At 39.5% G+C, this 27,410-nt stretch overlaps 1 protein-coding gene across 1 annotated transcript in view; it reads left to right on the top strand.

The window, feature by feature from the left end:
• LOC140196833 (matrix metalloproteinase-16-like) overlaps positions 1-27,410 on the top strand; it is a 217,899-nt gene that overhangs the window by 59,554 nt on the left and 130,935 nt on the right. The window contains exons 2-4 of the mRNA XM_072256676.1: positions 6,740-6,888; positions 23,517-23,639; positions 26,399-26,703. Of these exons, the coding sequence (XP_072112777.1) occupies positions 6,740-6,888; positions 23,517-23,639; positions 26,399-26,703 (577 nt within the window). The remainder of the gene's footprint in view (positions 1-6,739; positions 6,889-23,516; positions 23,640-26,398; positions 26,704-27,410) is intronic.

Genomic DNA, 27,410 nt, shown 5'->3' with positions numbered 1-27,410 from the left:
AGTCCAAACCCACCCGGGTCGCAACCTGGGCAGCAGTGGTATCTCTGTGGAACAAAGGCCTGGAAATCTGCTTCTGTATCTTGCCATGAAAACCCTCTGGTCCCTATGGTCCATGAGGTCACAAAGAGTCAGACTCGACTTAACAACTGAACAACAATGTATAAATTCTTGATGGTACTGCAAGCCTGTGGCATTCCTAAACTCCATTAGTTTTGCGCTGCAAAAATCCAAATCAATGAACTTTCATTAAAGTTGTAATTACTTTCAAATAAATTCAGTACAGACTTTCACAAATGTGCTATGATCCAATGCCTAAACCAGTACCTGTTCAAATAACTATTAGTTTTGAACCCTCTGTAGGAATGTCAGCTGAGCATCCAGCAGGAATGTGGCAGACATGTACAAATACGCTTCCACAATATGGCTTCTTGTGGGATGCTTCAATACTAGCCCAGAGCTATCAAACTCTCTTCATATGACAGACCATTCAAGTGATTCCGGGATTGAACGGCTTGTCATACGAAGAGCGTTTGATGGCTCTGGGCCTGTATTCACTAGAATTCAGAAGAATGAGGGGAGATCTAATTGAAACCTGTCAAATGTTAAAAGGCCTCGATACTGTGGATATGGAGGGGTTGCTTCCTAAGGTGGAAGAGTCTAGGACCAGAGGACAGGGCCTCAGAATAGAGAGGTGTCCTTTTAGAACAGAGGTGAGGAGGAATTTCTATAGCTAAGCAGTGTTGAATCTGTGGAATTCTTTGCCACAGGTGGCAGTGAAGGCCAAGTCTTTATGTATATTTAAGGCAGAGGTTGATAGATTCATGATTAGTCAGGGAATGAAGGAATATGGGGAGAGGGCAGGAGATTGGAGATAAGAGGACAATGGATCAGCCATGATGAAATGGCGGAGCAGACTCGATAGGCCAAATGGCCTAATTCTGCTCCTTATATCTTATGGCCGAAGTTCTTTCTAGCCTGCATTCAGCACTGAGGTTGCAATGCCAAGTGCAAATTAGAAGATGACAATGCTTATAAGTTCTGTCATTACCTTTGCTCCACATCAGTTTTCACACAGTTGGCTGCTATGTTCATTTCCTTTCCACTAATTCATAGTTCACTCCAATGCAAAACACTCCATTCTGCTTAAATTAATTTGTACAAGGACAACATCATTCATTACTTAAGACTGTGCCACTTTGGCAGTTTCAAATTAATTGAAACAGATTCAGGCTGAAATATCTGACTCGGGTGACAATGTCATCAGTGATGGATACGTCTTTTTGGACGTTTCTGTCTGAGCCCATCTCATCCAAGGCTACAATGTGGAGTTCCTATAGGTCTGGATAAATACTTCAGTCACTAGTCACAAGTGGCTTAGTAGTGCCAATGTGTGCCTTTGAGTTTTAATCCTTTCTTTTCCCAACAAATTATAATTCACTAGTTGTGGTTGCTTTACTTGCAAGATGTCAGGACCTAATCATGCCTCATAAATAGATTAGGAGTAGGCCATTCTGCCCCTCATGCCTGTTCCTCTACTAAGTAAGATCAAGTGATATCAGTTTCAGTGCTACTTTCCCACAGTAACCCAACTTCACCTGTTTCCCTCAATATTCAAAATCGTCTGAATAAAATATTCTCAGTAACTGAGCTCCTACAGCCCACTGAGTCCACAAGAGCCATCCTGAACTAATTGCATTTTTTAAAATTCTGTCCAACTCATCAGCTACCCATAGTCTGCCATTCACTTGTTCATGAGAAGCAATTTGCGGTGTCCATTGAACCTACCAATTGCTGTAGCCACTGACCCTATCAATTAACATACTAATTTGTGACTGTGATGATAAAGGAAACTGGAGCCCTCGGAGGAAATCCATCTGGTCAATTGGAATGGGTAAAACTCAAAACGTATCAGCTATTTCTAGGTATGTTTCCATTGGGAGAAGTAGGTGAATATTTGGTCACTCTATAAAAACCTAAGAACTAGAAGCAAAAGTTGATCATTCGGCCTGTTCTGCTATTTATAAAATCACAGCTGCTCTTTTTTGCTTGATAAACCTTCTTACACCACACTACGTTCCTCAATACCCTTTATTTATGAACATCTGTTCATCTGTCTTGAATAACCTCCAGGACTGAGCCTCCACCATTCTCTTGTGTAAAGAATTCCAAAGGTTCTCTTGGGTGCAGAATGTTTTTTTTCATCTCCATCTCAAAGAAGTGACTCGTATTTTGAGGATGTGATTCCTGGTTCTACACACTCGAACCATGGGAATCATCTACTGCAGGTCTATTCCTCAAGCCCTTAGGAGTTCGTACATCTCCTCTCTCAAATTATTCTTAACAGAGAATTCGACAGGTCTGGTTTCTGTAATCTTCTTTCATACAACAAACCTGCCATACCAGAAATCTATTTGCTGAACCTTCCCTCCCTCTTTTGCAGTAAGAGAGGCCCAAAGGGAAGTAATGACAGTCTAGTAATAAATCTCAGCCTCTTTTTTTTCTGTCATTTTCACCTGAGAAATGAGTAATGCTATGATACAAAGCAGAGGAAAATCTGATTTATTTTAATCATTAAAGCAGATCAGTAGAGCTCTTCATAAAAATGTTGTTACAACTTTGTGAAAATGTTTAACAGTGTAATTAGGTCACTAAATCTTATAATTGAGTTAGTTAAATTTGATGATCAGTTAACATCAATTACGTTGAATAATAATTAGTTGTAATCATAACTGGAGTTTAATTGTAAAACATATTGTATTAATAAAGTTGGACTATGTCCTTTGGTCTGTGAAATCTGTTCCCTTATTTTGTTTTGCTGGCAGCTATTTATCTTTTAATGCCAATTTCCTATGCTTGCTTTAAGCCTGTTACATCTTCCTTAACTAAGTAATTTCAATTTTGCTTAAAGAATGATTTTCTGAGCTTGGCCTTGAATCTGATTTTAAGATTTTGCTGAAACACTCAGCAGCTCAGGAACCTACCGAGGGAAGAGACAAGTCATTTCATCTCTCCATGGACGCTTTTAAGTTTCCAAAATTTTTTTGCATTTTTCTGAGATTTCCAGTTTGCCCACTACTCTCTCGTTTTGTATGAACCATGCTCAGCATTGCTATTTTAACATTCAGTGCTAATTTTTATAGAAATTGATAAAGACCATTGATGAGAGCAGTGCAGCTGATGCTGTTTGTATGGACTTGAGTAAAGCATTTAACAAAGTCATTTATGGTAGGCAGCTCCAGAGGATTAAGTCACATGGGATCTATGGTGAGATGCCAAACTGGATGCAAAGTTGGTTTGGTCTTAGAGGACAGGGGTTCATGATAGAGTATGTTTTTTGACTGGAGGTCTGCAACCACTGGTGTTCTGCAAGAATTAGAGCTGAGACCTGTCTTTTTATATATATAGGGCGAAAATGTGAGCAGCCTTGTAAGTAAGGTCACCTGGTGGCGCAGTGAGATTAGCGCTGGGCTCAAGAACGAAGGTTCCCAAGTTCGTTCCAGTGACAGACCACCCCTGTGCGCGGTCTCCATCCGTGCCGGGTTGATGTCGAGCTCGCAACTCGGCCTCGTAAAATAATACTGCGAAATGTCTGTGTGAAGAGTGGCGCCCCACACAGCCTTTCGAACCGCGCCTTGTAAGGCACGAAAATGCCCCACGCTGGACTCTCAGGTCTGAGTCGATGTCATCATCATTATAAGTAAATTTGCAGATGGGAGGGATATAGTGAACATATGGGCTGATGGAACTAGGCAAAGTAACATTTTGACATGTCTAGATGAGCCAAAGAGCCTGTTTCTGTGCTGTAGTGATCTGTGACTCTGTCTGTGATAAGAAAATTGGTGGAGTTGTATATCATGAAGAAGGTTGTCAACCAATACAGCAGGATAAAGGTCAGATGGAAGTTTTGAGCAGAGAAATGACAGATGAAGTTTATTCCAGTCAAGTGTGAAGTGATACATTTTTGAGTGGTCAAATACATAAGGAAAGTATATGGTAAATGTCATGACAGAGGGGTCTTGGAGTACAAGCTTCTTCAAGTAGTGGTAAAGAAGGCATATAGCATGCTTAACTCATCATTGGGGGCATTGAGCATAAAAGTTGTGAAATTATGCTTAGCCAATTTTGGCTGAATCCCGCTTAGAGTACTGTATGCAGTGCTGGTCACCACACCATTGAAAGGATGTGCAGGTTTTGGAAGAGGGTGCAATAGAGGTTCAACAGAATGTTGCCTGGATTGAAGTACAATAGTTAAAAAGAAAGGATGGACAAACTTCGTTTGATTACGCTAGTGTCAGAGCCTTAGGGACAATCTAATAGGAATGCAGTGGATTCCGATTAATTGGGCCATCGGTTAATCAGAGCAGCTGCTTTTTTGGGACAGCTCTTAAAGGCTAAAAGCTAAATTGAGAAGATAGCCAGAATTCCCTTCGATTGTTTGGGACATAGCGCCACTTAATTGGGGTAGGAAACTGTTGAAAACAATTTCTAACTAGCGTCAGTCACCTGAACTTGCAAGGCTGTTTGACACTACACCAAGCTTAGAGCAACCAGTTTTTAAGTAGTGTCGGGTGCGTGTGTGTGCGTATTCAAAAAGCAATGATTTGTGTTACTGACAGTTGGCAAGCAATAAACAGTAAGACAATTCAAAACTGTTTTGCCCACTGTAGTTTCAAGCATTCAGGCTTGGAGATGCCAGAAACGGCCAGGAGTGAAAATGAAACTATTTCGCTACTTCAACAAGTTAGAAATTACAAAGGTATCGACAATCATCTTGAATGTCAGAATCAGGATCAGGTTTAATATCACCAGCATATGTTGTGAAATTTGTTAACAGTGGCAGCAGTACAATGCAATGCAGGTTGACCTTCTCTAATCGGACTACCTGTAATCCGGTTCCTTCAATAATCCGCACGGATTTCAAATTCTCTGCACGACTGTAATTTCAAATTTTTCGGGCCACCGTACCAATCTGCTGTGAATGGTTTTGGTTGCGCTAGATCTGATCACATGTTGGCGCACTCTTGTAAGCACAGACAGGTGATTCCTGCTTGTTTTTCTGCATTTATTAATATCGTTTGCGTGAGGCGCAGCCACCCGGCACCCGCCTGTCTCACCCGCCAACGGCAGGGGAGCTGGCGCGCGCTGGGTTGGTCCGCCTTCTCACCCGCCTGCCGGCAGTCGTGCACTGCCCTCCGGCGTTGCCTGGCCGGCACTCCATTCTCTTCTGCCTACGACCTCAGATCAGATGTGGTGACCCGCGAATTTAAGCATATTACTAAGTGGAGGAAAAGAAACTAACGAGGATTCCCTCAGTAACTGCAAGTGCAATGTAGTCTTTGGGGTAACTGCAAGTCTGTGTCTTTGCTATCGTTTAGCTCACATTTGAGTGCTAGTAGTGGGTGCACTTTCTTTTTTGCCGCTGTGGAGGGGGGATTGTTACTCACTGCCGCTTTACACGTGGGAGAGAGGGGAACGGGTGGGGGAATTTAGGGATTCTAACATTTAACTGTCGCTCATTCTTTGGGGCACTCTTCTGTTTTCATAGATGGTTGTGAAGAAAAAGCATTTCAGGATGTATATTGTATACATTTGTCTAATATTAAATGGACCTTTGAATCCTTTGATATTTTAAAGGTATGATGAGGTGGTTAGCTATTGCTTAATGTGATCCTTCTGTAATTCAGCATTTTCACTAATCGGGCACTCCTCAGGTCCCAATGGTGCCAGATTATAGAAGGTCGACCTGTACATGATAATATAGGAAAAAAATGTCAATAGATATGTTACAATGAAAATGAAGATTTGAAAGAAGCAATCGTCTAAAGCATTGTATGAAGACAGTCTATTATCTGCACTAATTTTGTTCATTTACAGTCAATCTAAAGAACACACCAGGTGAATTCCACCATTGATAACTATGAGGAACTAATATACAATTTTATGATCACACACACAAAATGCTGGAGAAACTCAGCAGGTCAGGCAGCATCTGTGAAAATGAATAAACAGTCTACGTTTTAGGCCAAGACATGAAATGTTGACTGTTTATTAATGTTCACAGATGCTGCTGAGTTCCTCCAGCATTTTGTATGTGTATGCTGGATTTCCAGCATCTGAGAATCTCTTGTGCTCACAGTTTTACAGTACTATAGAGGTATTGGTAGTGTTCTAATTTACTATGTATTTTGTTTAAATACATAAATTGTTACTCATTCAAATGATCGTTTGTCTTTTTATGCCTTTTTATAAATATTTCCATGAGACTTCAGCTGATTGGCTCATATGCCCCAATTTCCAGGAATCCACTGTATATAAAATTATGAGAGTCTTAGACAGGGCAGAAAGTGTCTTTTCCCCAGGATGGAAAAATCAGATACTGAGAGCATAGCTTTAAGGTAAGAGAGGGAAAGTTTAAATGAAATTTGCAATGTAGAGAGTGATTAGTGCCGAGAATGTGCTGCTAGGTGAGGTAGTGGAAGCAGGCAGGACTAATGTTTGAGAGGCATTTGGACAGATACATGAATTGATGGGGAATTGTGTGATACAGACCATGTGCAGACAGACAGATGGCGTTAGTTTATATTGACTTCATAGTTGGCATTATCATTGTGGACAGTTCGGCCAGTTCCTATACTATACTGTTTTTAAATGTATGAATTTCTTTCAAATATGACTTTTTTGAATACTTTTGCAGTGGATATAATGGACTGATCAATATGCATCTCTTGTGTGTTTACAGATATGGTTACAGAAGTATGGCTATCTTCAAGCTAGTGGACCCAGAATGTCAGTGTTGCGTTCTCCACAGACCATGCACTCAGCTGTAGCTGCTATGCAGCAATTCTATGGAATTAAAGTTACGGGGACTTTGGATGAAAACACAATAGAGTAAGGAATGTCTGTTTTCCTCTTCAGTCTGCAACAGCTCACAAGTGCTGCACACATCTGCTTAAAGAAGCCAAACAACTTCTACTTGTAATTCACACAGCAACATTGCTGCCATTTTCAATACCAGAGAGTATAAGATTTCTCCACTCCATACTGAGGGAAAGTGCCACATCAAAGTGGCGTTTAGTTTTTGGAGCGAGTATGAAATGTAAAATAATCATCTTCTAGATATGCCAAAATGAATATAAAATATGCCAGTGAGGAATAGTTGCAAACAGTTTAAAGATACTGTCACTTTGTTGAATCAATGAAAATAGTGTGAAGTTGAGAACTGAAATGCTGTTGGAGTCCAGGGCAATTCTGAAAAGCCAAAGTTGTTAGTGAAAATTGAACATGACTTTATAATAAGATTCTTTTGGGACAGTTTCCAGTCAAGAATTAAGAATCACTGACAGTGCTGTTGGAAATAAGAACAAGGTCATATTTTTGGCAAACAGCTGAATGTCCTAGAAGGTAAATGTGATCAGTGATATTAATTTACATTTATTTCAAAATGTTAATAACAAAAATCCCTTATGAATCCCAATAGTAGAAACAGACCCTACAATTAGACAAATATTTGTTCTTGGTGCTCCTTCCTATAAGGTACATGGACTATAGGTCATTGTGAAATATATGCACTTGGAATTTTGCCAAAAAAACCATTAAGATAATCTCTGAGTGTGAATTAATGCTGCATTTTAATAAAGTTGATGGACTAAGTACCTGCCTGAAGCTGAGTCAACAGGATTGCAGTGGTGCAGTACACAAGAGCTAAAATATGCTGTGTAACAAAGTGACAGGAAATAGGTTGTCACTTGCACCTCTTTGGATCCAATGATTAGTCCACCTCATCAACAGGAAATAACCTTGCATGGGTTCAACATTCAAAGTAACTTTATTATCCAAGTACATATATGTCACCATATACAACCCTGAGATTCATTATCTTCTGGGCATACTCAATAAATCCATAATAAAATAATAACCTTAACAGACTCAATGAAAGACCACACCAACTTGGGCATTCAACCGGTGTACAAAAGACAAAAAACTCTGCAAATGCAAAAAGAAAGAAATTACAATAAATAAATAAACAATAAATATCGAGAATATTAGATGAAGAGTCCTTGAAATTGAGACCATAGGTTGTGGGAATATTTCAATGATAGCACAAATCATAGGGAAAGAGAAAAAAATCGTATGTTTTTGTCAACATCGAGTATGTCAAACTGGCCATTTTACATCAAACTTGGTTTATGGCGTGGAAAAATAAAAATAACTATAAAGAAAGGAGCTGAAATTGTATCTTCTTTTGCTTTCTGGTATTTAATTTTGAGCGGTTTAATTTCATTCTAATAGCCCAGATTTTACTGGTAGTTGTTGATGTTTCTGAATGCAACCATTAGCACCAAAGTTTTTAAATGCACGTAATTCTAGAATTTAGATGCATGTATAGTTATTAGCTGAACTCCCAAGCATACTGACAGGTTTGGAAAGCTGACTGTGCCACTTTGTTCTGCCAGTGGACTCAGCAATGAAGCTTGGTCCTACCAGGATTGCCCTATACTAACAAGAGGCAAGGGCTGAGGAGAGGAAGGGTGTGGTCAGGGTATGTCTCTCAGATCCTGCACCAGGTTAATCCTGTTGCAGATAATGTAATTGCATTGCTATCAATAGAAATTGTCGGGCTCAAAATCAGAAGAGTAATTTCCTTATGTAAACACGGGGAATTCTGCAGATGCTGGAAATTCAAGCAACACACATCAAAGTTGCTGGTGAACGCAGCAGGCCAGGCAGCACCTCTAGGAAAAGGTACAGTCGACGTTTCGGGATGCTGCCTGGCCTGCTCTGTTCACCAGCAACCTTGATGTGTGTTGCTAGAGTAATTTCCTTTTAAGTTATTTTCATTGGAAACATTCAGTCATGTAAAACCCTTCACAGATTTTACAGCTAGTAAAGCGGAGATGTGGTTTTGCTGGCTGCCCGTGTTCTCATGGGGAGCACACAGCCTATTTTTTTTTCTGTCCTGCTGTTGCCTGAGCCTCCTTACTGCAGTTTCTTGTGCATTCCAGCCAGTCAGATGGGTTCTTCTTTTCATTCAGATCTGGTAAACAAGGGTAAGTAGACTGCAGTGGCAATTCTCGATTTAGCAGGCCTGTTCAAGAACATTTAACCCATTGTTTTTGGTGGTCTTTACACAAGCAACAATGTTAGGGCATTTTGCTTTCAAATGCTAATGCATTGAAATGTTTGTTACACTTAACTGGAGCCTCTCAGCTCTGTGAGGTAGATATCTATACTACTTCAAATGGTTGAGTGAATTTGGCCTTTTCTCTTTGGAGAGACAGAGGATGAGAGGTGACCTGATAGAGGTGCATAAGATGATGAGAGGCACTGATCACATGGATACCCAGAGGCTTTTTCCCAGGGCTGAAATGGCTGACACGAGGGGGTATAGTTTTAAGGGCTTGGAAGGAGGTACATAGGGGATGCCAGTGGTAAGTTTTTCACACAGAGAGTGGTGGTTGTGTGGAATGGGGTGCTGGTGATGGTGGTGGATGCAGATACAATCGGGTCCTTCAAGAGCCTCTTAGATAGGTACATGGAGCTTAGAAAAACAGAGGGCTATGCGCTAGGGAAATTCTAGGCAGTTTCTAGAGTAGGTTACATGGTTGACACAACGTTGTGAGCCGAAGGGCCTGTAATGTGCTGTAGATTTTCTATGTTCTACTCTGTCAATAGATCTAAACAAAATGTGTGGTAGCTGTAGTGCGTTGTATACTACCTCAAAATATAAATTACTTTCATCTTTCATCTACAGCTTTATGCCAGTCTTACCAGCTTTAATTAGTGTCATATTCCTTTTATTAAATCAAAATATATTGCTTTCAAAAATTAATGACTTAGTGGAGCAGCAGAATGTAATATTCTGCAAATAATGTAGTATTATTTGTAGAAACGATTAGTCTGCTTTGGCTCCATAGAACATTACAGAAGATTAGGATGACATTGTATCCATGCCACAAACATGAGAAAATCTGGAGATGCTGGAAATCCAAAGCAACACACACAATATGCTGGAGGAACTCAGCAGGCCAGGCAGCATCTATGGAAAAGAATAAACAGTCGATGTTTGGGGCTGAGACCTGATGAAGAGCCTCGGTCTGAAAGATTGTCTGTTTACTCTTTTCCATGGATGCTGCCTGACCTGCTGAGTTCTTCCAGCATTTTGTGAGTGTTGCTTTGTATCCATGCCAGCTCTGCTAGAATAATCCACACTGAGCACCAGCTCACTCTCTGCTGTGTACAAGTGATTGTAGCAAACATCTGCATTAGACATGTGTACACTTTCTCAATTATGGAAATACATATGGAGTGTTGTGACCACCTCTATCACCGTTTAGTTTTCTGCTGCCTCCCCCCTCTCCAAGTCCAGGTTGCAGCAAGGGGTCTACTCAGCAGCGAAGACCATTGGTTGGCATGAGAAGACGTGTTCATTGCCAGAGCAAAGAAAAGAGCTGGAAATTTTACTGCTGACTCCACCTACCTATTCACCAAATTGCTCTGAGGAAGACACTACAAGTCCATCACCAGCAGCACTACACGTCATCTCCAAAGCTTCTTTCCTGTAGCTGTCCAGCTTCTCAGCAAACTCACTCATGTGTAATACTTAAATGTCCCTGTACAACATCCGTTAAATGGTCTTTCCTGCTCTCCTTGTTCTATCGATAATTATTGAATCTGTTCATTTGTTCACATTTATTTAAATCTGATTACTGAGGCTCATGCATGTGACCATTCTGCTAACAGTTGACTACTCCCAGCTGCTTACACCACTCTCTTGTAAATTGCTGGTTGCTATTGTGTTGTCTGTTATGGTTTTGTCCTGAGTTTTATGCTTGGCACCGAACCACAATCAATTCTGGTGTGTTTCACATACTGGCAATGAAGTGATTCTGAAAAGTCATCTTGTTCTGCCTTGGCGGAGAACAGCAGGAAACAAAAATATATGGATTACCCATTACTGAGAGTTTCCCGATATTTTGACTGCACTCTCATCACTTTGAGGGTGTCGTATTTCAACGCAGAGAGGAATTCCAACCACAAAGATTTTCACTTATTGAATGCACATTTGGTTTGCAGCATACACAGAGCATCATGGTCAGTGCTCGGTATCCAAGAGACAGTATCACTAAACTAATTAACTATTTGATGTATGCAACCTCTGTGTGTCCCTGCATTAAGCAACAAGGTGGCGACTGTATGTCCACAAGAAGACAAATCTCAGAATTGTATATGGTGACATACTGCATATGTACATTGATAATAAATTTTCTCTGAGCCTCTCCCTATTTGGCTCATAGCTTCAGTGCAAAACCCATGAATGAGAGCACAATGTCTACATAATGAGAGCCAGCTCTAACCTGATGTTGCAAGGTATAGTGATCTCAAGCAAATGAGCCCTCTAAGCAGTCAGCATTTCCAAATAATACCTTTTGTAGATGGCACACACTGCTGGTGGCTTGTGTGCCAATCAAATCAAATGCTTTCTCCTGGTTGGAAAACATGTTGATAGTGCTACTCTCCATAGGCCATGTGGATAATATTCTATCACACTCAATTCCTAGGGATTTCAGATATTTAAAAAAAGATGAGGTCTCAGGAGGTGTGTCAATTTCTGCAAGAAACCCAGCCTCGCTACTGTTCTTGTTATTTGTAGAGTTAGTCTCGTTTAGTTTCTATTTAAATATAAGCCCCAGAATGTTTGTGGTAAAGACTCTTTTTATGATGTCATTAAACATTAAAAGTAGCTAATTAAACTAACTCTTGAGATGGCTATTACCCAGCAATTGAGCAGTGTGAATGTTATTTGATTTTTTTTCATTCAAAGTCTCAATATTGCCAAGGCCATCCTACGTGCAAGTGTAGGCTGTTTTATTTTCTGAGGGTTTGCAAAGTGAATCAAGCGAGTATAGAGTAAGACTGTTCTTTGATGAAGAGCACTAGGCACTGCCCTGAGAAGCTCATTCAGTGATGTCTTGAAACTAAGATAATTGAATACCATCAACTACAACCATCCTTTTGCACAGGACAAAGTTGTACCCAGTGGATTGGTCTTCCATTGAATTCAATTTTACCACAGCTCCTTTATGCCATATATAATCATAAGCTATCTTAACACGCTGGAATTCAGCAATTTGTCCATGTTTGGATCAAGGTTATAATAACTTCTGGCTCTGAATAACTCTGGTAAAAGCCAAAGTGAGCATCTGTGAGTAGATTATTAATGTCCCTCTGCTACTTGATAGTACCATGTACAGTATGTTCCATTATTTTGCTGCTGAGTAGATTATTGAGGAGCCAATTTTTCCTTCATGTGGACAGGATATTAATTCCTGGTTGCAGAATTTTGCTCGTGGCCTTTTGGATTTATTAAAGTGATTAGCACAGGCTTGTCCCTGAAAATATAGTAAAAATGAATTGACAAATTAATTGTGTATCATGATCCTAGAGAAAGTTAGGAGTGAAATCCAGCATATCTGTATGGGATGATTAGCTTTCAAGAATTGGGTTTTGGAAAAGAGATTAATAATCTTGAAAAGCTTTGGAAAAATGGGCCAGCTTCTGGTTGACTATCTGACCAACACCTCAATCAGCCAAGACTTTTCCATAGGTGCTGCCTGGCCTGCTGAGTTCCTCTAGAATTTTATGTGTGTTGCTTGGATTTCTAGCAATTGCAGATTTTCTCTTGTTAATGACACAAAATTATTGTGATAAAGATATGTCACGTGCACATTAAAAATACAGTGAAATGGGTTAAGGATGTGCTAGGGGCAGCCCACAAGTGTCACCTTGCTCCTGGTACCAATATAGTATACCCCCAACCTACTAACCCCAACCAATATGTCTTTGAAATGTGATGATGGGGAGAAAGTACAAACTTCTCACAGACCGAGATGAGAATCGAACCTAGGTTGCTGGCGCTATAAAGTGTTACACTAGCCACTATGCTACCTCCCCCCCTCAAGCCCACCCACTTTGTTAAATGCACAAACTTGGCAGCAAACAATCAATGTGAACTGCAGTAACTGATGCAAGGATGTTGAAAGTTGCTTTATTCAACGGTCAATGACTTGCAGAAAGAGAAATAAAGAAAAATAGAAAGAAATGAAGGGTGAGAAAGGAAATAGAAAGGTAAGGTAAAAGTCTCCCTTCTCCAGCCTTGCATCCCTTTTGCCAATCAACTTTCCAGCTCTTAGTTCCATCCCTCCCCCTCCTGTCTTATCCTATCATTTCGGATCTCCCCCTCCCCATCCCACTTTCAAATCCCTTACTCACTCTTCCTTCAGTTAGTCCTGACGAAGGGTCTCAGCCCGAAACGTCAACTGTGCTTCTTCCTATGGATGCTGTCTGGCCTGCTGCATTCTACCAGCATTTTGTGTGTGTTGTTTAGATCTTAAATTTATTTAAGATAATTTCACAATTAGTGAGCTTCCATGCCTGTGAAAGTTAATTTCATTGACAAACTGCTTGACGATAAGAAATAATTATCATATTAAAACAGTTCTAACAGCTGACTTGACAGCAGTTAATGTTTCAAGGAAATTAATCAATTTCTAGGGTTTCAGTACATGTTCAAAAGTGAGGCAGATAGCAAATTGCAATTTTCTAAGATTAATGGCAAAATTAGACAATTTAGCAATTTTTGAAAATTAGCACCGCTGCTCCCTACCTGAAGTTACTTTTCTCTTTTGAGTCCAGTAAAATGTTAGTTCTACCTAGTCTTAACTGCAGGTTCTGATTTGGTGAAGTTGCCTGAGAACATGTGAGTTAAATCTTAAAGCTGAAATCTGTTCTTTATTAGCTACAATAGCAGAGAAATATTTTTCTTTCTGGAAAAAATATCTCTTTTTTGTTAGTTCATTTAGAAAAGAGCACTTATGCTAATGTTCCAGCAGTCATGGTCATAGACTCATTCACCACAGAAACAAGCCCTTCAGCCCATCACCTGCATGCAAACCTTTTTGCTATCTACATTAATTACTTTTGCCTACATTGTGACTCTGTTCTTCTATACCTTTCCTCTTAAATGTAGTAACTGTATCTGATTCTACCAGTTCTTTTGGCAGTGTATGCCAGATTTCGACCATACTCTGACTAAACAGCAGTCTGTACTCACTGGAATTTAGAAAGATGGGGAGGAATCTAATTGATACCTTTCAAATGTTGAAAGGCCTAGATAGAGTAGATGTGGAAAGGATATTTCCCATGGTGGGAGAGTCTAGGACAAGAGGGCATAACCTCAGAATAGAGGGGCATCCATTTAAAACAGAGGTGTGGAGAAATTTCTTTAGCCAGAGGGTGATGAATTTGTGGAATTTGTTGCCACAATCAGCTCTGGAGGCCAGGTCATTGGTTGTATTTAAGGCAGAGATTGGTAGGTTCTTGATTGGACATAGCATCAAAGGTTATGGGGAGAAGGCCGGAGAATGACGTTGAGGAGGGAAAAAAAGGATCAGCCACGATGGAATGGCGGAGCAGATCTGATGGGCCAAATGGCCTAATTCTGCTCCCATAGTCATAGTCATGGTCATAGTCATACTTTATTAATCCCGGGGGAAATCGGTTTTCGTTACAGTTGCACCATAAATAATAAATAGTAATAGAACCCTAAATAGTTAAATAGTAATATGTAAATTATGCCAATAAATTATGAAATAAATCCAGGACCAGCCTATTGGCTCAGGATGTCTGACCCTCCAAGGGAGAAGTTGTAAAGTTTGATGGCCACAGGCAGGAATGACTTCCTATGACACTCAGCGCTGCATCTCGGTGGAATGAGTCTCTGGCTGAATGTACTCCTGTGCCCACCCAGTACATTATGTAGTGGATGGGAGACATTGACCAAGATGGCATGCAACTTAGACAGCATCCTCTTTTCAGACAGCACCGTGAGAGAGTCCAGTTCCATCCCCACAACGTCACTGGCCTTACGAATGAGTTTGTTGATTCTGTTGGTGTCTGCCACTCTCAGCCTGCTGCCCCAGCACACAACAGCAAACATGATAGCACTAGCCACCACAGACTCATAGAACATCCTCAGCGTCGTCCAGCAGATGTTAAAGGACCTCAGTCTCCTCAGGAAATAGAGATGGCTCTGTCCCTTCTTGTAGACAGCCTCAGTGTTCTTAGACCAGTCCAGTTTATTGTCAATTCGTATCCCCAGGTATCTGTAATCCTCCACCATGTCCATACTGACCCCCTGGATGGAAACAGGGGTCACCGGTACCTTAGCCCTCCTCAGGTCTACCACCAGCTGCTTAGTCTTTCTCACATTAAACTGCAGATAATTCTGCTCACACCATGTGACAAAGTTTCCTACCGTAGCCCTGTACTCAGCCTCATCTCCCTTGCTGATGCATCCAACTATGGCAGAGTCATCTGAAAACTGCTGAAGATGACAAGTCTCTGTGTAGTAGTTGAAGTCCGAGGTGTAAATGGTGAAGAGAAAGGGAGACAAGGCAGTCCCCTGTGGAGCCCCAGTTTTATGCTCTAATTTTTTCCCCATCAAATCTCCTTTTATACACTTTTCCCTCTCATTTTAGATATCCTTACCATGGAAGAAAGATACTGCATGCCTTCCTTATCCATGCCACTCATAACGTTATCTACTCCTGTCAGATTTTGTTTATATCCTGTTGCCTAGAGCAACTTGCACATAATTAGAAATAGTACTGCAAAGGAATTTGCAACAATCCAGATTTTGATTTTAGAATTAGACCTTCTCAAAAAGATGTTCCCACGTATCACCAGGTTCCTATACAGGATGCCACACAAATATCTCATTAACTTGAGTAAAAATGTTGGAGACAATAATTCTCTTGATTACATTTACATAGAAAGGCATAAATATATGTATGCCTATTGATAAGTGAACCAAAATTCCAAATTATTAAAACATGAACGTCAACATTTGCATTGTTCGGTTTACTTTCAATGGCAATGGTATTGCTCAGACTGATCATTGTTTGCAACTGTTATTCCATTGCCACCAACATAAAGTCATAAGAATTTATTTACTTTCTCAACAGCTTGTTTGCCAATCATCTTCCCAAACCCCAAGGCTAACTATATGTCCACACTGTCTCCTGGTATGTGCTGTCTTGAGGTTAAAATATCCAAAGGTATGGACACTTCTTGTCCCATGATCTATAGGTCCACTGGCAAGAAGACTTAGCAGTTGTGTTCCTCTCTTGATACTGATAGGAAGATATGAACAACTATCTCTGCCTTCCCTAAGCAGATTTGTGACCCAGCAAGGGTTATAGCATTTAGGCTATGATGGTGCAATCACTGAATGCTTCTCTTTCATGCTTCGAGGAATAGTAGTTCAAGAGCTTTTCCAAAAGGGAATATTATTTCTCTTTTGGAAATTTATAGTCCTGCCTCCCCACCTCTAATGACTGCTGCCTTGCGCAAAAGCACAACTATCTGTTCACCATTAGTACCTCACAAATTATCTTTATTTATTAGTGATAAATATATTCAAAAATTAATTGTGAGGAGAAAGACGTAAAAAACATCCATTCTGACTAGCTGCACTATGTATGCCATCTCCTTCTTTTTGCTTTAGTAGATCCTTTATGCCCAAGTGCAGTAATGGGCATATTTACCACAAGGGGCCCATTGAGAACAATAATCAAAGTCACTATTGAAGCAAACATATTGAAAGTTATTTTCAATGCTTTACTCGGTACCTAAATGAGAATTTGGCAGAATTTAAAATCGTCATGTCACTGCATCAGTCTTTGCAAATGAATCTCCTTGTTTAAGTCTTCTGTAAGTGAGCAACCTGAACTGAGATCAGTGTTTTACACTCTCCTGTTACCTGTCTTCTTTCTGCATACCTTTTCTGGAAGCAGAAATTTGCTGATTCCTCACTAAAGTGGGTGGGCTTCACAGGAGTGACTAGATAGCAACAGTAGCAAGATGCTGGAATGAAGGGATCAGACCCAGCCTTCAATAAGCAGAAGGCAAAAGACAGCATTCAGATATACTGCTTCTTCTTCTTGGACAGTCCTTTGAGAGTCTTTGCTTTAATAATAGTGCTCTGGGTACTGAGCTGGCTGATAAAGCTAATGTGAATTCTGTACACTCTGCCAAGGTGGACAGAAGGTACTTGATAAGGTAGGCAAGAGAATAGCATGGGAGATGGCATGCTCCTTCATTTCCATTGCCTTATGTGTGCTTCTGAAGAAGAGCAATGATGTTCTCAATGCCATTCAAGAAGCTTCTTCTGTATTTTGAGTGGTGATGGACTAGAGATCCCCATGTAGACATGAAATCGTTATGTCCTTTCAGAGAGGCTTGACAACCTCCTTTACCTTTTTCTTTCCTCTTGGTAATCATTCACCATGACAGAGCCTGGTGATGAGTGTCTAGTGTTGGGCAAGTAATTGTTGAGGCCTGGCCAATCCAGCTGACTGAGAGCTCAGTGGTAGCAATGTTGGCCTGAGACAGGATGTTGACATCAGTTCACCTTATCCTAGCATCAGATGTGGATGTTTTTCTTGAGTGGACTTTGCAAGTGTTTCTCTGATACTTTGAAATGCCTTCAGGTAGATAGTTTGTGTCTTTGAAGTGTGTGGGAGAACCGGAGCCCTAGCCACAACAGAACCTCCAAGGACTTTTGAGTATTTTCAGGTTTTGATGTTCAGAAACTTTTACTCTCAATTGACCAGAAACAGTCTTCACACAAAGGAGGTGGGAATGAGTTTCATCATAGATTCTCCTTTAGACAGGTGGCTTGCAAGATATAGAATATAATCCGTCTCACTTTTTATTGCTATTGGGACAGAAGCCATGTCATGTGGCAGAAGCCAGTTAGTAGAGAATCTCCGATTAGTGAATGTTTATTGTCAGGTCCATTCCCTTGGTATATTTCAGTGAATGAACCAACAGTGATTCACATCCAAATGTCCTGACCTGAAAAATCTACAGTTCCTTTCTCCCCTCAGATGCTGATTGATTCACTCAGTGCCTTCAGCAGTTTTTTTTTGCTCCATATTCTACCGTCTGCTGTTTTTTGTGTCTCTATGATTCAGATCTTGGTAGTTAAAGGTGTGCAATTGCTACCTGCAAACTGCTACAACTAGTGGTTGATGCTATTTCCTGCACTTCGATTGAAGCTGTCACATGGTTAAATCCTATCCATTGGTCACCAAGCGAATGGAACTTCAATGCCAGGGTAAAAATGTTTACAAACCTCTGAAAATGTGTAGTTGGCAAGAAAGGAGGAAGAAATATTAACTCCAATGTTGTCCAGTGCCAGATTCTATGTTTAGAATTTGGATATTTCTTCAGATTTAAGTAAATGGAGAAGATGGCGACGCAGCTCGCAGTGGCCACTCCGGTGGTGATGTCTGTTATTTGTCAAGTAGGGTGCCGTGCACAATCCTGATATGATGGAGATGGATATGAAAGCACGGAGGAACATCTGGTAAAACTTCTGAAATGCCTGCTTTGCTGCTGTGGTCCAGAATCTCTGGAGGAGAAGGCCCCAAGTCCTCGGCTTTGCTTGTCGCTCGGTGGCTGGGGCGGGGTCAAAGCACTCGGCAGAGGATGGTGCTCGGAGAGGCTGTGCCGGAGGGGCTGGTCAGAGGCTCGAAGTTTTCAGACGGACTGAGAGTCCGCTGCGGTCGGATGCTTCCAATGGTGCTTCATCAGCAAGTTGGCGGCGCCTGGAGGTTCATGGCAGGGACAGTTTCTCCCTTCTGCCGCCTGCATGAGATGATGAGACTATCGGGACTTTGAGACTTTTTTTTTACCGTGCCCATAGTCTGCTCTTTATCAATTTATGGTATTGCTTTGCACTGTTGTAACTATATGTTATAATTACAGGCGTCCCCTGCTTTTTGAACGTTCGCTTTACGAAACTTCGCTGTTACAAAAGACCTACATTAGTTACCTGTTTTCGCTAACAGACGGTGTTTTCACTGTTACGAAAAAAAGCAGTGCACGAAAAAAGCAGCGTGCGATAAAAGGCAGCGCGCGCCCCGAGCAGCCAAGCTCCTCCCCCGGAACTACATTCTAGCCGGCATTGCTTAAACACGTGCCTGTGAGCAGCCATTAGCAAGATGAGTTCTAAGGTATCGGAAAAACCTAAAAGAGCTCGTAAGGGTGTTACAATTAGCGTAAAACTAAACATAATTAAGCATTTCGATCGTGGTGAACGAAGTAAAGACAAAGTGAGTTTGGCTTGTGGAAGTTGACGAGGATGATGTTGAAGAGGTTTTGGCATCCCATGACCAAGAACTGATAGATGAAGAGCTGATGCAATTGGAAGAGGAAAGGATAACAATCAAAACCGAATGCAGTAGCGAACAGACCGAAAGTGAAGTCATCCAGGAACTGAATGTGAAGCAACTGAGTGAGATTTTCACTGCAATTGACAACAATGATTGCAGAAAAGTACGACTTTAATTTTGAAAGGGTACATAGGTTTAGGGCAAATTTGCAGAATGGTTTGAGTGCTTACAAAGAACTGTATGATAGAAAAATGCGTAAGCAGTCAAGCATACAGTTGTTTTTCAAGCCTTCCACATCAGCCACAGCAGACGATGAACCTCGACCTTCGAGATCGAGGCAGGCAGACATAGAAGAAGATGATCTGCCTGCCCTGATGGAAATAGACGACGATGATATGACACCCCAGTGTCCCACCACCCCAACCTCCGGGCTGCGGACCAATTCCAATCCGTGGAGAACGCAGCGGTAGCCGGGAGGAACCCAACACATCTTTAAGAAAAAAGCCGAAATAAACAAACTAATTAATTAGGTGCCACCCGGCACATAAATATTGGCCCACATCAGAGGCGATTGCCTATTGTGTCGCCTCTGATCTGGGTCGACATTTACATGCCAGGTGGCACCTAATTAATTAGCTTGTTTATTTCGGCTTTTTTCTTAAAGATGTGCTGGGTGCATCCCGGCTACCGCTGTACCCCTGCATTCTTCGCGGATCGGTATCGGTCAGCAGCCTGGAGGGTGGGGACCACTGCACCACCCCAACCTCCGACAACTCAGCCTAACACACCATTATCAGTGTGCTCGGCACTGTCCCAATTCCGGTAAGTGATACTACACTGTACATACATTATTTCTATTTTATATCGGCTGTGTATTTTTATGTGTTATTTGATATGATTTGGCAGCTTCATAGCTTAAAGGTTACTGGAGAGTGTTTCTGCTGAAAGCACTTGTGCCGTGTTTCTGCCAAGAGCGCTTGCATGAGATTTTCGCTGCGGAGAACAGTGCGGCATTGATTGTAGAAAAGTATTTCTACTTTATATAGGCTGAGTATTTATCATATCATTCCTGCTTTTCCTATATGTTACTGTTATTTTAGGTTTTATGTGTTACTTGACATGATTTGGTAGGTTATTTTTTGGGTCTACGAATGCTCACAAATTTTTCCCATATAAATAAATGGTAATTGCTTCTTCACTTTACGACATTCCAGCTTACGAACCGTTTCATAGGAATGCTCTACCTTCAGATGGCGGGGGAAACCTGTATGTGGTTTTGTCAGTTTTAGTCTTGGTTTGTCCTGTGTTATCTTGTGATATCATTCTGGAGGAACTTTGTATTATTTTTTTGATGCATGCATTAAATGACAATAAACGAAGACTGAGTGTCCTCATAATCTAATCTAAAAAAAATATGACACCAATTGTGGCCATTTGTGAGGCCAAGCACAGCACCAATGTCATATTTAATTTTGCCAACAATATCACTGATGTTGGCTGAAATAAAGGTGGTGATCAATCAGCATATAGGAGGAAGATTGAAAACCTGGCTGACTGGTACTACAGCAAGAACCTCTCACTCAATGTCAGCAAGACCAAGGACATGATTATTGACTTCAAGAGGAGGAAACCGGATGTTTATGAGTCAGTTATCAATGGGGTGTCAGAGGTGGAGAGGGTCAATAACTTTAAATTCCTAGGTGTTATCATTTCAGAGGACCTATCCTGGGTCCAGCACATAAGTTCCATTACAAAGAAAGCATGATAGTGCCTCTACTTTCAGTTTGTGAAGGTTTGGCATGCCATCTAAACCTTTGACAAACTTCTATAGATGTGTGGTGGAGGGTATATAGACTGGTCGCATCACAGCCCGGTATGGAAACACCAATGCCCTTGTACACAAAAGCCTACAAAATGTAGTGGATATGGCCAAGTCCATCACAGGTAAAGCTCTGCCCACCACTGAGCACTTCCACAGGGAGCGCTGTTGCAAGAAAGCAGCTTCAATAATCAGGGAGCCCCACTATGAATGCCATGCTCTTTTCTCACTGCTGCAATCAAGAAAAAGGTACAGGAGCCTCAAGACCTCTACCAGCAGATTTAGGAACAGTCATTACTCTCAGTCATCAAGCTCTTGAACCACAAGGGATAACCTCAATTAACTTTGCTCACCTCATCACTGAACTGTGCCCATAACCTATGGACTCACTTTCAAGTACTCTTCATCTGGTGTTCCCAATATTTATTATTTATTTATTTATTATTATTATTATTTTGTTTTTCTTTTTCATATTTGTACAGATTGTTGGTCTTTTTGGACATTATTTGGTGTCCATCCCGATGGGTGCAACCTTTCATTGGTTTTACTGTGTTTCTTGTTTTTACTGTGATCGTCTGCAAGTCTCAGAGTCCAATATGGTGACATATATGTACTTTAATAATAAATAAACTTTGAACTTTGTAAATCTACTGTTCTCTAACAGTGTTGAGAAAGATGTAGTGTAATTTAAATCTGACACATTTCACGATAAGTGTCACACCAGGCAAAACATCCATTCACTGAGGTAACAATTTGCCATTTGTCAAAAAAGAGGCTTTGTACAATTGTTAGATTGAGAGCTTCTCTTTATATTAAGCTATATTTGCATAATTATTAATGAATGATTATATTTAATTGCAATTCTATTTAACTTCTGATGCAATGCTGGAACAAATCTATCACCCTACCACTGAATGTATTATGATAAAGAAGATAAATCTGTCCCCTTAATAAATGAAAGAAGACAGACGTAATACAAGGCACTTGAAAATTGGCCTATTGATTTGAAATAATTTTAGTCCATTTAGCGCTTACTTCAGTTCAGTTTATTATGCGATAATAGTATCTTAATAACTTCATATTTTTGTTCTGTCCCTCGCTTCTTTCATGTGCTATAGTGGTATCACCTTGAGGTGAGAGTTATCTTGTTTTAAATTACTCTTTCATTCTTAAAACATATTTCAAATTTGCTGTGGTGTGATCTTAATCATTGTAAACTGGAATGCCTTGTTTGTGTGTGTCGATCCTCCTGGTGCTACATATTTCAATAATTGATAGCAATGTACACAAATATATTGAATCTGGCTAATTCTGTAAAACCAAAATATTGGTGAGAAATGGCAAGATGACTGGATTAAGATTATTGATAAATTGATTTAGTACAACAAACTGTTAGCTGTAGCATATTGGAAAGTATGGATCTGTAGCTGATTAAAGCACTTAATCTAGGATCAGGAGGAATTAATTCTAAATTGATCCTGCTGCTAAACATTGATCTCCAAATTTACACTATATAGTTTTTCTCCTCCCGCCAAGTAGTCAGAATTATGCAGAAAATGATTCCTGAAAACGCTGCTTTTGAATTCGGTTCTTTATTTTTCCTTATCTGACTTGGAGCCATAACATTCACTCCATTGAATTTTATCTACCTGAAGGCCTTTTTACACTTGTTGATCTTTTTAAAAACTGGGGTGAATGTAACTGCATTGATGGAAATGAATGTACAAATCCAGTTTCAGTTACATGTTCAACTTCCGGGTTTTGTGCATTGAACGCTACTAAAGTTCATTTGATCAGGTTGAAATTCTACCTTAGGAGTTTAAATTATTAGATTTAATTTAGCATAGTTAAAAATAAAATTAAAATTGTAATAATTTGTGATAACATTTAACTAATACTCAATGATTCATGAAGACCCTCCAATAAATATGAGAAATAAATCCCTAATCTGTTGATTGAATGGACAATTTAATTGATTGGTAAATATGATTAAACAATTTGCAAGCCTACTGCACCAGTGAAATTATCAATCTGAATTAGATGCCCTGCGATGAAAGCAAATATTGATCAAATTTATTTAAAGTAGCAACCATTGAAATTTTGGAAGTCATCGGCTGATTTAAACTGTTCACCATGAATAGTAAAGAGTGACCACAGTTTTATATTATTCTAATACTTTTTCATTAACTTCAATGGAAAGAAAAACAGATTGATAATTACTTCATGCAGAGAACCCAATGCTGCTTATTTGCCACTTGCAGAGAATAGTTAAGATCCCACCTATAAGCTCTGTTTAAAGTGCTGAGAGATATTCTTCCTACAAAGTCTTAATTTTGATGATATCCACAATGCTGATGTTGTTAAAAATATGGCATTGAAAAGAAATGATCCAGTAAAATCACATTATTAAAACCGAGACAAGCAGCAGTTTTAAGTCTCTATACTTTTATCTTTCACAGTTGGATGAAGAAGCCTCGATGTGGTGTGCCTGACCAGTTTGGCAGCAGCATTAGATTTAATATTAGAAGAAAGCGATACGCATTAACAGGACAGAAGTGGCATCATAAATATATCACTTACAGGTTGGTGTCTGTTCTCATACTGTACATTACTAAGTAAGTGGCTCAATATTCATGAGAGTCTGATCCATAAAGATAAAAAGAAAACATATCTAAATGCAAAACAGAAAATTCTGGAGTTACACAAACTGTTAAGCATCTGAGAGAGAATAAACTTGAAACCAAGGTCCTACTTAAAATATTATTCTATCTTTCAGTTTTTGACATGAACCTATGGAATTTCCTTTTCTAATATCAGTATTAACATACAAATTGATTTTCTGTAGGATTCTGTAAGTAAAGCTGAATGAATGCCAATAAGCTTTATATTTAAGCTATTAAAGATATTCAGTGTTTAAGGAGTGAAGTAGAATTGTGATTGCCGGAGTAAGTAAATATATTATAGCTTCCTCTTTTGCTGCTGCTGTTTGACAGTGAAATTGTTCAGAAGTAGTTTTGACAAGAAGGCATAATATGACCTATTTCCCAAGACCAAAAGCTGTGGGAAATAGTGAACCCTTTCACCAGGGGAATTATTTTCTGTCATTGCTTTCCTGGCATGAAGCTTAATCTGCTGTTAGTTCATATTGGTAAACAAGATGTTCAGTTTTAAGTAATTTGAAAGGGAATTCCTTGAAAAATATATTTTCAACAATCAGTAAATCTCCTTTAGAATAAGATTGCACATCAACTTGGTGTATAAAAAGGTCACAATAGCAGATAAACCAACTTCATTTGAATTATATAATAAATTTACCATTAGTGTCACAAAGTCAAATTTCAAACTAATGGATTCATCAGGTTAATATTATTAACTTTTTTTTGCTCGATTAAGAAATTGAGTAGATGATAATAAGAAATTAATCCTTTGAAAGTCTCACGCTGGTACCATGCTATTTAATGAAGTATAAGCATTGTTGTAGGGTAAATAATCATAGCATACATTCTGCACAAACTTTACGGCACCTCAAGCATCAATGATCCTACTAATCTAGTTTTTGCTGATTATGGAAGATGTTCGTTGGTCCACACATTGGACGTACAAGTCAATCAAAAATAGAATTTAAGAATGTATGCTACGGGAGAGAAATAAGTCTTTAACTGTTCATAAATTACTGAATTCTACATATTTATACAGTTCTCTGGTATCAATTTTATGACCCTGATTCTATAGTGTAACCATATAGCCAAAAAGCCCTATCTGTAACAGTGTATGGGCTTGAGTAAATGTTGGCTGTTATACTTATTTATCAGGTAACTTTTTTTGGGGTAGTATGGGCATTTAAGGTCAGGTGGCCTTCTTCTGCGTCATATTGTTCAAACATTCTATCATTTCTGGTAATATTTCAGTGAATCAATTCATATGGCTTTTTTCCTGTTATAGCCTTCATGTAATGGAATTACTGATACTGTAACTAAGATCATGTACAGTGTTTAACATTACCTCTGTACTTACATATTGAAAGCCCCTAGATGCACACCATGAATTTTATTTGTTCTAATTACACCGTGAAAAGAAAATAATTATTTGGCACTGCTTTCTTAGAGTATATGATTTCTAGCATGATGTCCTACTAAAAAAAAAATCCATGCAATTCTGACAAAAAAAAACAGCACATTACTAAGATAAAACTAATAGGTAAAGTTACAAACTGTACACATTTCTATCTTCCCATCAGGCCTTTCAAAGGAAACAAAGATTTAAGCACGATAAAAATGACAATACCTCTGAATTTTACAAAATGTAGTTCATAGAAGTGATATGATCTTCAAAGGACATTCAGCCATTTGTTCTGCAAATCTGCACACAGGAACATAACAGATGGATTCTGCAAAAAGAATCTATTATGATCGAATTCATAGTACTGCCTGCAACATGATTGAATCTAGTCTAGCAGTGAAGTTCATGATTCATGAAGTGCTCTTTATTACTGATGACTATTTGACACAAAGTTAGAAATGTGGAATAATGTCCTTTTATGATCGTATTACTTCTATGAACTACATTTTGTAAAACGCAGAGATATTAGTATTTACACCATGCTTAAATTCTTGTTTCCTTTGAAAGGCTTACCTTTCACTGGTGATGAAAAATGTGCTGCTGTCATTGCGGCTTAACTGCCAGGGATTGATTAATGGTTAGGGTTAAAATATCCACTGGACAGGTAGAAAAATATTGTGCTATCTCTGTCATATAGGCTTGAACACACCACACATCACTAGAGGAAGTACAATACCTGTTAAACTGATCCACCAATAAATAAAAGTAATTCAAAGACTTAGGTGTGAGGTCTTGTTGTATGCAATACACAGCCCATTCTCGGGATTATAGCACGATGTTTTAAAAAATATTTTGAAAACTGTAAAAGCTTTGACAATTGGCTATCAAAGCTGTCAAGGAAGTTTTGTGGACTGTGCTGTTCCACTGCATTGTTCAAGACCCTCTCACTGTAAAGGGCCTTGACAAATGAGTTCCAGGATGCTTTGGAACAACACAATAACCTCCCCCCTCCACACCCAACATCCAGCTCATCTGAGTTTGGGAGATTAGCAATTGTGAATAGTAGATATGTGCCAGAAAAACCCTGGTTTTCTCTGAGGGTAAGGTAAGGACATTTTTGAAGCTACCCAGATAATTTAGTTATCTTTTGACTTATGGTAATTTGGAAGTCTTGTGCAACCAGTTGACATAGAAAATACAAAAGAAATGGTTTCAAACAGTGCCAGCATTCTGAACATTTTTCAGTAAAATAAAATCATGTTCCTTGTTATTATACCTACAGCATTAAGAACTTCACCCCAAAAGTGGGAAAGGTTGAAACACACGGAGCGATACGTCATGCCTTTGATGTGTGGCAGAATGTAACTCCCCTGACATTTGAAGAAATACCATATGAGGAGTTGGGAAACAAGAAGAGAGATGTGGACATTACAATTATTTTTGCTTCTGGTTTCCATGGAGATAGTTCACCGTTTGATGGAGAAGGTGGCTTTCTCGCACATGCTTATTTCCCAGGTCCTGGTATTGGGGGCGACACTCACTTTGACTCCGATGAACCTTGGACATTAGGAAATCCAAACCATGATGGTAAGAATGAGTTTTACAAATCTAGTTTAAAAAATTTGTTGAAGTGTCACATGTGTTTAGAACTTACTATAACGGTTTAAAATAACTTATCTTGATGTTAAAGAAGATATCTTATGTCTTTTGGAGACACCACCATAACAAGAGGCTTGAACTTGTAGGTGATTTATAAATAATATTAGAACCTGACATTATGTATACCTTAGATGCTGACACTGTTAATTTAGGGACAATGCAAAAATAAAGACGAAATTCAGCATGCAGGAGTTTCACTTGGGAGGGTACTGTAAATTAAGATGCATTATTGTGACATTTCTGTGAAAATTATATGTACTTTTTCCAAATCTGGAACTTTACAGAATTCACTTTACCATAGACTGAATAAGTTTAATTGTCTTATCAGTAATGATGAAAAATGTATGGAAAGACTTCTGTAAATTATTGTGCATAATTATGTACACATAAATAAGAGAACACCAATTACTATAAATGTGAATTGGTATTATTTGCAGTAAGTCATGACAGAATCTAGTGAAACAAACATTAAAATGAAAAAATATGGAACCATTAAGGTGTCACTAGGCACATAATGAAATGAACGCTAAGAACATCGACTTCTCTAACTTCCGCTAAGGGTAGCCTCCAACCTGATGGCATGAACATCGACTTTTCTAACTTCCGCTAAGGCCCCACCTCCCCCTCGTACCCCA

Source organism: Mobula birostris, chromosome 1, assembly GCF_030028105.1.
Source record: "Mobula birostris isolate sMobBir1 chromosome 1, sMobBir1.hap1, whole genome shotgun sequence".
Taxonomy (NCBI): Eukaryota; Metazoa; Chordata; class Chondrichthyes; order Myliobatiformes; family Myliobatidae; genus Mobula; species Mobula birostris.
This window is presented reverse-complemented; position numbering and strand designations above follow the sequence as displayed.